The 13,478-nt window shown below is 42.8% G+C and overlaps 1 protein-coding gene across 4 annotated transcripts in view; it reads right to left on the minus strand.

The window, feature by feature from the left end:
* The window catches only part of POLG (DNA polymerase gamma, catalytic subunit), a 103,562-nt gene that overhangs the window by 75,165 nt on the left and 14,919 nt on the right, over window positions 1–13,478 (minus strand). For all 4 annotated transcript variants that reach the window (XM_088472962.1, XM_088472959.1, XM_088472960.1 and 1 more), the window contains 3 exons: window positions 5,462–5,608; window positions 4,888–4,967; window positions 1,418–1,600 (listed from right to left, as the gene is read on the minus strand). In XM_088472962.1, the coding sequence (XP_088329088.1) occupies window positions 1,418–1,600; window positions 4,888–4,967; window positions 5,462–5,608 (410 nt within the window). The remainder of the gene's footprint in view (window positions 1–1,417; window positions 1,601–4,887; window positions 4,968–5,461; window positions 5,609–13,478) is intronic.

Raw genomic sequence — 13,478 nt, forward strand, 5'->3', positions numbered from 1 at the left:
GCGAACTGAAGAAGCCGGCCTCCCACTTTGGGGTCCCCCAAAGAGAGGCCCGACTAGTCAGGCGGAAGGATTATCGTCCGACTTGGGAGCAGGACGTCTTGTAACTCCAAGCCTGCTTCTTAGGCTTGGCAGATTTCTTGGCCCCTGTCTCAGAAAGGACTGTACTTTGGACTTACCCTGGGCCCTAAAGGACGAAGAACCCGACCCTGGTGGGACTGTAGCCGATGGCAGACACGCAGACTTAGCTGCTGCCAGAGTGGCAGCGGATGGCAGAGAGAGGCAGCAGGTGAGCGAGGGGAGGCAGTGAGTGACAAGGAGAACCAATGGGTGTTAATAAATGTGCTTTTTCTGTTCCCCCTCCACATCGCACACTGTGTGCTCACCTGTTCCCCCCATAAGGTCTGTGCTCAGTGTTCCCCCTCCTTCCTCCTCATGCTCCCCTGCTGCTGTTTCTTCCCCCTCCACAGCACTCGTCACACATTCTGTGCCCGGTCCCCCCACCCTAGGCTGCGCTTACTTAAATATATCTTCACAGAGAGTCTGCCAGCTGGCTCCTCTCAGTCTGTCCACTGCTGGTGCTGGCTGTGTGTCAGCTTCTGCTGCTGACGGCTACAGGGCGGGAGGACAGAAGACGCTGAGCACTTGGGTGGGAGTGGAGCTGCCGACTACTGCTAGGAGGGAGGGCAGGAGACGCTGAGCACTGGGGTGGGGGCAGGGCTGCTGACTACTGCTGGGAGGTGGAGTAGAAGACGCTGAGCAATGGGTGGGAGCGAGGCTGTTTAATGACTCTTCGGGTCTCTACCCAGTGATCCGAAAAGTCTGAAGGACATACATTTCAACTGATGTCAGACTCCTCAGATCACTGGCTGAGAGATCCGAGGAGTCATCACCCTGACCCCATGTGAGTCACGACTCCAAGCTGAGATGGCCACCACCCACAGTTTGAGAACTGCTGGTTTAGCATATACTGTTTCTTAGAGCAACAGTTATTGTGTATGCACTGTAAACAGTTTTGTAGATAATAGGAATGCAAAAATAGTTGTTGAAACCCCTTCGATTTTCTGCAAATGAAATAAAAGGTATAGGACAGACAGGGCGAGTTTATCGGAGACAAACACCGGAACACAAAACCTACACTAGTAAACACAATGTACTGAACGGACAGTGCCTACATGTTACAACGTTGCCCATTTTTTCCATCCACTTACTGTATGTCCCACACTTTCACAATTACTACAGCTATGTGTTACAACGTTGCCCATTATTTCCATCCTCTTATGTCCCACACGTTCACACTTACTACAGCTTTATATACTTGTATGTTAGAATCTGCATTTTACTGTTGGCTCATATTGTGTTCTGTGTTGCAGAGAGGGGAAACACATGTCTAATCTAATATCTCACATTAGTTACGTACGCATCATCAAAGAGCAGCTGGCAGGCATCATTGGCCAGGTTCATGAGGGATTTCTTCATTTCCTTCTGCAGCTCCTCGTATGTAATCTGAGCCTCATCAAGATATTTCTCCCAGTTATGGTTCACCGGCAGGTAAGAAACACCCATCTCTAACATCCCTGCTAAGGTAACAGGGTGAGGACATCTAGGAAATTAAAGGGATTCTTATAAAAATATACAAAAAAACAAGAACAACAACATGTGCTAAAATGACAGAGTAAGCTCAATGTCTGGTAAACTAAATCTGTAAATGGATGGGCCTGCCCATTGGATTTCTGTTTAAGCTGTACTTGATTACAGTCTGTGCACCTTTCCGTATTGGTGAGGATACAGCATCCAGTAGCAACTCAGATCAACAATACATTTACAGCGTTTAATGATGTCCTGAACCTGCGGCAGGCAGTGACATATACACTGTCCCCGGAGGACAATGTTACACCAGCAGTGTCAGCATATAAGGAGATGAATGGAAGAAAGCAGGGACACGGAAATAGAGATAATAGTGTAAGATACAGAACATAGAGTTGTGCTTATTAACTTTTATTTATAAGACGCCTCAAAGTCTACCCAGCAGCTCCTGCCAAACTAATGTGGGATTATTGTGGTGTCATATGCACTTCTACATAAAACAAACTTCTCACATATGCTTACAGGCAGTTTTTATGTACCCGACATGCGATGCCCTTAGGCGGTCTCAACCAATTTTTAAAAACATTAAATAAATGTATAATGGATTACCATGACTATAATCGACTCTGTAATGTTATCATATGTTGGATGGACAATAAGCATTGACTGCTGTATTTTTGGACATGTGAAAATGAGTAATTTATTGTGCTGTATCACAAGCATTTAATGGCTTCAGTGTGGTCGGCTTAACTTGCATGATTTTAATAGATTATACAGCTTGAACTAGCCAGGACATTAAATAAAGATGAGTACAGAATATTTTTGTATAATTGTAGTCACTGACAATCAGAATGGGACCAGGTGCTAAACTGCCATGAAATGATGTAACCTCATTCAAAACCAAAAAAGAGTTTGTGAGCATTTCAAGAACACACACACGGCTTCTGACGAGCCATGTGTGTTGTGTGTGGTAGGGCAGAGGTTCCCAAATTAGGTCATCAAGGCATCCTAACGGTCCAGGTTTTAAGGATATCCATGGTTGAGCACTGATGGTTAAATCAAAAGACTGAGGTACTAATTAAGTCACCTGAGCCCAAACATGGTTATCCTTAAAACATGGACCATTATCGTGCTTTGAGGACTGAGTTTGGGAACCTCTGTGATAGGGAATGTATACTGTATTCTGGAGCAGGGACTGATGTGAATGATTACTTATACCCCTTTTCCACCATAATCACGGTTCTGTCCTGGGATTTGGAACACTATTCCAAGCCGGGTCAAACCTGGGATTTACCCCATCCCCACTGCAGTGTCGACCCGGGAATATCCCAGGTCGGCACCGTTCCTACTGCCCACGGATGCAGTGCCGGTGCTGGAGATGATGTCATCACCAAGCACTGGAAACTCCAGCTCTACCCTGAATGCCAGACCGGAGCGGACTGGCGACCAGGAGAAAGGGTCCTTCCCCGGGGAGGATCCTTTCGGGAGGCTGTGTGATGTCACAGCTGACACCAGGGAAATGGGCATTGAGAGATTACAATCTCCCCATATGAAGCGGGAATGGGGTAAAAACCGGAACATACGGGGAGGCTGTAATCTCTCCCTCTCCAATGACAGCTTCCGAATAGGACCCAATCAGCATGCTGCAAACGGGTCCCTGGTGGGAAGACCCGGGTTATCCATTTCCACTGAGCCTGACCAGGGTTTTACCAGCGTAAAACCTTGCTAGAGACCCGGAAATAAATGCTGGGTCAATCAACCCGGGATTTTTGCCTAGGAGCCTTTTCCACTGAGCCACTACCCGGGTTGACACAGCAATAACCCGGATATTTTGGCCAGTGGAAAAGGGGTGTAAGTATAGAAACACAAGCAAGATAGCTGCAAATATGAAAAGTGTTTCAGTCCTACAGGAAGAAAGGCTCTATATAAATAAATTATTATTCTTTACACGGAACAAACAGTAATACTGCAAAGAAAAAGGTATTCAAGTCCAACTAGGAACTACAAGCCCCGCAATTTGATTGACTCACACAAACATTAAAGATGCTGGATTTAAAGTAATCAGTGAAAGGTCCAACAAGTTGCATATATACAAAATATTGTGTCAAGTCTCTAAATCCAGAATATGTAAAGAGTTTTAGAAGGAGCATGAATGTGTATAAGTAGCAGAGGAGCGTAACTCCTTAAGGTGAAGTGGCCAGCTTACGCTTTTCAGCGGAAGCTCAGTACGGTTTAATTGATTCTATGAATATAATCGTGCTCCTTTCATTTCTTACCTGAGTCAACCACAGAGTAAAGAGGAAATCTTCCTGCTGTATTGTTCCGGCTCTTAATGGTTCCGCTATTCATAAATATTTACGTGGGCTTAGTATATATGTTAGGCATTCACAATGTCAGCATTTAGTATGAGGACATGCTGTTTTTCTTATCAGTCTGTCCCTAACGCTTATGGAAATGTCAACATTATGACTACTGACATTCTGCAGGTGTCGACAGTAATGATGTCATCAGTTTTAACCATGTTGACATCATAAATGTTGAACTTTCTTTTGTCGACATTGTGAATGTCGACATAGTAAACGGTAACATGATGATTGCGTACCCATTTATGCTACTGATACAACTCACTTGCACAATCACATCCAGCATCTTGTTGTTGAGTCAAACGAATGATGAGACTTTCAATTCTTAATTGGACTCTATATTATCAAAGCTACTTTTAATATTTGGTTATTAAAGGTATTATTTTAATCTAAGGGTCATTTTTCCAACCTTATCTTCCATGACCTGTCAGGTGCCTTTGTCACAGTTGACCACCCATGTCTGCTTACTTGTAGATTATTTACCACTCACCATGACATTCTGGTCTATAAAGCCTAATGAAAAACTTTTTCTGGCCTTTGTTTTACTGCTGTGGTTTAATCTGGAACGGCAGATCGTGGCCATGCCATCGCGTTTAATTGAATTGCCCCCATAAAGAGAGTAATTGTCCAAAACATAGATTGGACAGAAATAATATGCTTGTTTTATGAATGTTTAAAAAAAATTGAATATAGTGGTTGACAAATACAATGTAACACTGGATATAACTTGTGTATTGCACTACAGCAGGGGTATTCAACAACAGGGGTATTCAGCTGTTGTGAAACTAAAAATCCCAGCAAGCCCTGCCACAGTTTTGCAGGGCATGCTAAAACTGTGGCAGGGCATGTTGGGGATGTGTAGTTCTACAACAGGTGGAGGGCCGCTTGTTGAATACCCCTGCACTATGGTTTGCAGACAGGTATTGCAGGTACAAATTACCTCTCCATGAAGAGTGGAAACACCTCCTGGAACACCTCATGTGTTGCCTGTACATCAAGGGCACAGTATCTCATAAGTTCCTTTAATATAACAAAAGAAAAGCATATGGAACAATCTGATGTAACAGCTAAATAGTAAAATACAGTATTTTGTATATTATGATGATCTGTAGTATTATAACAGTAATATCCTTGGTATATAATATATGGCACAATTATTTAGTGTTACAGCTGATTTACTATAAATCCCCAACAATGTGCATCCACTTTTCCTGGACTCAGTGCCAGCATAGAGAACAAAGGAAAAGGAGGGCATGAAGTGCCAACAATTGCCAGTTTCTGGTTTAAACACGAATACTATTTTCTTTTATTCAAGCTTACCATGAATCAACTTTCTTAAAGCTATTTCCCCAGTAGATGAATGAAAACATGCTGGGCTGATTGTGTAAGCTAGCCAACCCATTACAGCTTCTGGTAACCGTCATCACGCCAGGAAATTCATTCCCAGTCCTAAATGCCGATTTCATATTTTATTTTTTTGCTAGATATGCTTAATGTAGATTATATGCACTTACCTGGAATGCTGCTCTGATGTCTGCCATACTTCCCTTTACAAATAGCTCCCGGACTTCCTTGTCCAGAGGTGGTCCTCCAACATACAGAGCATGGACATCCCCAAGGTTGTTAATGCTGCTAATATTTACCCAATCCCATGAGTTGATCTACAAGAAGTCAAAAAAATAAAATATCCATCTGTAATTGTGCATGACATATTTAGAAATGAAAGAAATAACTTTAAAGTGTGCTTTTGTGTCTTTATAGCGACACCTGTTCAGGAGATAATTCTTCCCGGCAGCAGTGAGCACTGATCTCCATACCAACTGTAGTGACTTCAAAGCACCCGTAGTACTCTACGGTCATTAAATACTTTCTGAAAGCACTGTCCGAACTGGGGATCCCTCATTTGAGAGTTATTTACCCCTTCCCTGCGCCTCTGGTTACAGCATACTACAGACATAACAGCTTGGTAAAATTTGGAATATAAGTAGGATTGTGCCAGGTGACAGCGAACTGAGGGCCTGATTCAGCATGGATTGCAATATCGGTCGATTGCGCACTGCACATGCACCAAACTACGCGTGCGCGGTGATCGCACTCAGACTAAGGACGCACTATGGACTCCATCATAGAATGTGTGACAGGCAGTGAGCGTTTGGGGGTGGTGAAGAGGGAGTGGTTGGAGAAACGCAGGCGTGCATTCTGAAACGGGTCAGACCTGCTGTAATTGTGCGTGAGGGGCCGATATTCTCCGATACTACGGATGTATACGCAGGACTACGAAGTATTATGGATGTGAGAAGGCAGTAGTGGGCGTCTCTATGATGGCTGAGCGGTGGCAGACATTAGCATATTTTCACATGATTCACTGTGTGTATTTACTCAGCTGCCACATACATTTAAAATTCTACAAGTTGGTAAGCCTTGAAAGTGGGAGAATTATGTAGAATTAATGGGCAACCACAGTTTTACTAGTTTGTTGGAGGAGCACTAAGTAAAAATATTGTTTCTGAAGTTCTCTTAACTACGTAATAACTTTCTATCTAGACCAGTGGTCAGGGAACAGGGGTAAATTACCCCACATGGGGTAAAATTGAAATTCCTGGGGGTAATGGACGGACAGCCGGGCATGCATATGAATCATTCTATAATATAGAATGATTCATATGCATGCCCGGCTGTGCCGCAGGGAGGCTCTAAGCCGGACGCCCACTGAGATGTTATTACCAGCGGGCGCCCGGCTCCTTCCCTGCAGCGCCGCGTTAGCTTGAGGTTGGAGTTCTCTTCTGAACTCCAGCTTCCGGCTCTCTCCATGCGCACTATGGGAGAGACGTCATGACGTCTCTCCCATAGTTCCGAGGAGCAGCCGGGCAGACAGGACGGCGGCAGATGCAGGAGCGGGGATTAAGGTAAGTGGGTTTTTTTTGTACAAGCGGCACTACAGGGGCATTATATGGGGGCACTATTACAGGGGCATTATATGGGGGCACTACTATATGATTTCCTTCCTTTCAAATCAAGGGGGTAACATCGGCGTATCTAAATATATTTTGGGGTAAAAGGTAAAAAAGTTCCCTGACCCCTGATCTAGACTAATCTTTCAGTTTTGTTGATCTTCCAGTTTCATTTGAAGTAACTTTTTTTATTGCTTAGTTTACAGAAGTAGCTTTTTTATTGGGATATTTTTTTCTGTACACAGACCTTTATTTTCGTAGCATTTGTCATCAAGCTAGTGCAACCAAAATGTAATGGTCCAGTTTTCTCAAGAAAAACAATAACATACTTTATAAGAATTGACAGTTATGGGGACCAGGCAGTGCACAGGTTTGTATAATACTGGTATTTCTATCATAACATGATGCATCGAAACAATGCAACCACGCTGTACATTATTTCTAAGCTTGGAATAAAGAGTGGTAATCCACGGCTTTGATTTTATTGGGTTGTATTATTAAAGCTGGGTACACAATATACAATCCATCGTACTATATAGCGTTCCGTCATGTCTGCTGTCCTGCACGTCACGAACGATAAAATGAACAACGCTGTGAAGTTACATGCAGCATGTAACGATACATCTTGCAGTCGTACACCAGATCTTGCAGTGTACAGGGCGTGCGATGTATCGTTACATTGTATCGCCACGTCGATGGGTTGCACCATCGTATGGTGTGTACCCAGCTTAAGTTTAAATTTACACAAACCTTTTTTACTGTGAATTTATTTTTAGTTCTTACTGTACATGTATGAAAACTTTATTTTTTATTTACATCTACATACAGCGGGTTGAAGAGTCTGATAGCTCTTCCCAGTGCACTAATTTGAGAGTAATCCAGAACAAAGGCAGTTTGCCTTCAAAGAAAACAAAAAAACTTTGTTAATTTTTTTGTTTTTTTAAACACGAGTATCTTTGTCTATTTCTCCTCATATTCACCTCCTTCATTTAAGCATTTATCATATCTGTCCACAAGCTTTAGAATCCCCTTGTACTCGGCTGTCTCCAGTCCATTGTACCAGTTGATGACTGCAAGCTTCAACTCATCATCACTTCCAAAATGTTTTCCATCCAGGAACTATTTGAGCTTAGTGAAAAGTTGAAAATTGCTTGAAACGTGTAGTGGTTTCTCTATGATACTGAATGGGTATCTCCTCCTCAATATAGCAACACCTACTTTTTCATATAAGGTTTTGCAAAGTCGCTGGCACGGATGACGTGTTTGTAGTCACTTCCATACTTGGTTAAAATACTCCAAGTGACGTGACAGTAACGTTCCAGATAGTTAAATTCATAGTCACCGTCCACACGTGTGGCGACTTATTTGGGGGGTTGTCTCTGGGGTCCTCATCTCTCTGCCTAAGCGTACAGGGGGTCCAGAAGCAGGAGTGATCTTGAGTCAGCAAGGAGGCTTCGGCCCATCCAGTTTATTTATCTGGAATGTTACTGTTAAAACCCTACTCAAAATTTCTAAGGATATATCAAAGTATGATTGATAATGCACACAAGGATGGAGTAATCACTAAAACAGATTTGGACTACCTTTGGGTAGATAATCCTAAAATTGCGTTTACTACATTATTTATTAACAGTTTCTTATATAGCGCAGCATATTCCTTTGCGCTTTATAATTGGAAACATTAATAGAACATAACTGGGTAATAACAGACAGATATATAGGTAGGAAGGCCCTGCTCGCAAGCTTACAATCTATAGGGAAATAGGCATTGATACACAAGGATAGGTGCTATATATTGCAATTTCGGTCCAGCCAGACTGCAGAGTCTCTTGGTGGGCTGCATGATCTAGTCACACAGGAATGTCGACCACAGGAATGTGTGAGGTTATGTGAGGACTGTGAAAAGGGATGTAATTAGACATAGAAGCTATGAAGGTTATGTACATGCTACCTAAAATATACAAAAATTAACAAAATCCCCCAGGACGCCCGATAGTCTCAGGCATAGGGAGCCTGGGGGAGAAAGCCAGCCATTTTGTGGACATGTAACACAACTACCATTGTATCTGAGAGATACAATAAATTTATTGGGGAAAATGGAGGGCATCTCTCTGAGTAAGAACACGATGCTTGCCACCTGCAACGTCAAGAGCTTGCATACAAGCACAAATCATGGATTAAGAGCTGTAAGGTATTTCCTGGGTATGGAGAAAAGAGATAACACATTTAACACCTTCTTGTTGAAACTATTGAATTTCATACTGACAAAAAATTCATTAATATTCAATGATAAATACTATTTGCAGATATGCGGAACTGCAATGGGCAGTACGTGTGCCCCGACATACGCTAACTTGTATTTAGGCTGGTGGGAGCAGGAGGTAGGGTGAAATAGAATGAAGGCTATCACTAGTGTAACGAGACACTGCATGCGGTGTCACCAAGGAAAAAAGTGATGGTTTAATGGCATCTGGAATGGAGAAGATACAACTAGGCCTAAGCGGAGGACAAATAACTCTTTGAGCTCCTCAGAAAAGAAGCCAGGCAGAGTTTTCTGATGGAGTGTGTAGTACCTAGAGGCCTGAATGAAAACATTACCACTATGTTTCTGGAATGAAGAGATCACCTAGACCATGTGTTAAGTCACAATATTGATACTGGTATTATAATATGATGATGATGATGATTATCCGTTTAGTCGACATCGACTTTCGGACACTTTATGGATCAGTGAAAGCCACACTTCTCTTTCTCTGACCGCTTCCTTCAGGTCATTTATGGGCATGTTCGTGTCAGCCTTTATTGTGTCCAGCCAACGAGTTCTTTGGCGTCCTCGTCTTCTGGACCCGCTGACGAATCCAAGCATTAGAGCTATTTCTAGGGAATTAGCCCGCATGACATGTCCAAAATACGAGAGTCGTTGTTTGGTAATTATATTAGATTATAATATAGGTGTGTATTAATGAGAATATCTGAAATGATCCACTGATGTAATTGGAACTCAGTATAATATATATATATATATATATATATATATATATATTGATAAAAGTCATGTGAGACTGAAACATTGAACAAGGCAGACACAGTTGTCAAGTTTGATTCTTTCATTTCATCAGACCTGTGAGTGCCGCCATTCCCTTTCTACATACATATATATATATATATATATATATATATATATATATATATACATATACACAAATATACACACACACACACACATCCACTGATGTAATTGGAAGTCAGTATATATGCACACATATATACATACACACACACACACACACACACATACATACATATCATTAATAATTTGTATGCAGACTAGTTTAAATCAAACACGACTGAGTATCTATATTTTGAATTATAATTTATCAAGACAATTTCTAACTGATTAAAAGAATAACCCATAAGGATAATTAGTCTATGAGGCATGATCTAATTGTGAGGTGTTAGGGGTATTATTTTGCTTTTGGATTATTTGGACACATAATTGGGTTTGGTTTAGATTATATGGTAGGGTCAATAAACACTTATGGATGGATAATTTCACTTTAGTTTTACACATATTTGGGATTGATGAGTTGATGTAAGACACTAAATGTTTACTGACACCGATTGCAGAAGGTGTGAGAGTGATGCACTATGTGTTTATCGCTAGCATTAATATTTACAAATGCAGGGAATGGCTTAATTAAAATTATATGAAATTACACTATCTGAATTATATGGAGTTAATTACACTTTCTACTCTTATAAATGATTAGGTATATACACAAGGTAGGAATCTTTTGTAATATACAGTAGATAAAGTAGAGGACACTAAATATTTATACTTCACAGGGTAGGTAGATTATTATTAACCTAACTATTGGAGATATATTACACTAATAATATTAGAGGATTGATATTTATTTCTGAGAATTCGATACAAATAATTTTATTAATAGGAATCAATATTTACACATTACAATATTCTATTAATAAATGGGATTGGGCACATATAATGTATGAGAAATAAATTAATAAAAAAAAAAAAAATTATAGTAAATAATTGAAAACTAAAAACAATATAACATTTTATAATAAGGAGATTTATGTGCTTACCTGAGAAATCCTTTTCTTCGAATCCATATGGGACACAGGCTTTACGCTGGGTATACGTTGGAGGAAAGGAGTCTGGGCACCACACAGTTAATCTTGACAGGCACAGCCCAGGCTCCTCCTTCCCCCTATATCCCACCCCCAGCCATAGGCCACCTCAGTTAAGTTAACAAGCCTAAGACAAAGAGCAAAAAGGAGAAGAAGGAAGACCGGCACGCACTCAGGTCCAAGCACACAAGATATGTGACAAGGAGAACCAAAAACAGAGCAAGCTCCACAAGCCAGGTGCGTCAGGGTGGGAGCCCTGTGTCCCCTATGAAATCGAAGAAATATATTTAACAGGTAAGCACATAAATCTCCTTTTCTTCCTCTATAGGGGACACAGACTTTACACTTGGACGTCCCAAAGCTAATCCCCTAAGGGAGGGGACGCTCCTGGGCTGCACCAAGAACCCTTCGCCCAAAGGTCGCATCAGGTGTGGCGAAGGTAGCAAAGGAATAGAATTTTAGGAACGTATTAGCAGAAGACCACGTGGATGCCCTACACAGCTGCTCTGCAGAAGTACCACGTCGTACTGCCCACGAAGATCCCACCGACCGGGCTGAATGAGCGCTTACCACGGACGCTGCAGGAAGATCCACCACAGCATAATCCTGGCGAATACTCAAATGTATCCATCTGGCCAGCGTCTTAGTCGCTGGCCAGCCACGTTTGCGAGAGTCATGCAGGACAAAGAGAGCATCTAGTCCTAAGCAAGTCCTTTGTTCTATCTACATAAACCCGGAAGGCCCGAACAACATCCAGGAGAGGCCTCTTCCCGAGAAGAATCCAGAACCTGGAAAGCAGACAACCTCTTGATTGATGTGAAACCTGGAAACAACCTTAGGAAGGTATCCTAGTCATGTACGGAGGACAGCTTTGTCCTGGTGAAAGATTAGAAATGGAGAGTGACAGGATAGAGCGCACAAGTCCGACACCCATCGGGCTGAAGCTATGGCCAGGAGGAAGACGGTCTTTCAGGTAAGCCAAGAAATGTCCACAGTATCCAAAGGCTCAAAAGGAGAAGCCTGCAGGGTCCTAAGAACCAGAGAAAAATTCCAAGGAGCCAGCGGCGGTACAAACGGGGGTTGTACATGGAGGACCCCTTGCAGAAAAGTCTGAACATCAGGCAACAGGCGCAATCTGTTTCTGAAAGAGGACTGAAAGAACCGAAACCTGCACTTTCAGTGAGGCAAAGCGAAGGACCAAATCCAACCCTGCCTGCAAAAAAGTAAGAATTCGAGAAAGTCAAAATGACCTTGGGTCAAGATTTTTAGTTAAACACTAGTCAAAGTAAGTCATTCAAACTCGATGGTAAACTCTAGCCGAAGAGGGCTTACAGGCATTAAGCATAATGCTAATTACTGACCTGTTGAATAAGTTAGCTAAGACGGATGGCTCAAGAGCCACCCCATCAAAGCGATATGGGCCAAACCTGGATGCAAGCATGGGCCCTGAGAGAAGATCTGGCCACAGTGGAAGATGCAGAGGAGCGTCGACTGAGAGGCTCTGAAGGTCTGCATATCACGCCCTTCGTGGCCAATGGGGAGCCGCTAAGATCACCCTGCCTCCCTCCAACTTCAATTTGCGGAGGATCTATGGAATCAGATAGATTGGAGGGAAGATGTACAGGAGCAGGAAGGTCCACTGGACCACCAAAGCGTCCACCAGAATAGCCTCCGGATCTCTGGTGCAAGAGAATACCACGGAACCTGGTGATTGTGCCAGGACGCCATTATGTTTATGTCCGGCAAACCCCAGCGAAGAACCAGGAGTTGAAAAGTAGGGTCCATTCGCCCGAAAGAACATCCTGACAGCTTAGGAAGTCCGCCTCCCAATTTTGCACTCCCGGAATGTACACTGCCGACAGCGACTGGAAGATGCCTCTTCGCCCACCGAAAAATGCAAGTGTCTTTCCTCATGGCGCCATGACTGCAAGTGCCTCCCTGATGATTTATGTAGGGGACAGCCTTCACATTGTCGGACTGTACCTGCACTGCATAAAGGACTGCATCCAAGGAGGTGCCATAGCAGCAGGCAGCAACTGGGACGGAATTGCATTAGAACCCTGGGCCACACCTGAAGGGCCAGCCACCGCAGGTGCTACCACAGGAGCTGAGAGTCTATCCACTACTTTGGGTATTACCTGTGACAGTGAGGAAATCCAAGCAAATTCCTTGGTAGCAGTCACAGCTGAGAGGACCCCCAGCTGTAAAGTAGTAAAACAGCGAACACAGAGAGCATCATGGTCCAGAACCTGTGTAGAAACCACAGCAGCACAAGCTTTACAATTACTTGGCTTAGAAGCACCCACCTCCTTTGGAGCCTTACCCCTGGAAGATATAACACAGAATCCCAGAACCCCACACACCAAAACAAGAACTGAGATGTGCAAAAATAGGTTAGAACAGAGAATGTAAATGCACCACAGAT

The sequence above is a fragment of the Taudactylus pleione genome, unplaced genomic scaffold (assembly GCF_031769625.1).
Source record: "Taudactylus pleione unplaced genomic scaffold, aTauple2 ptg000129l, whole genome shotgun sequence".
Classification (NCBI taxonomy): Eukaryota; Metazoa; Chordata; class Amphibia; order Anura; family Myobatrachidae; genus Taudactylus; species Taudactylus pleione.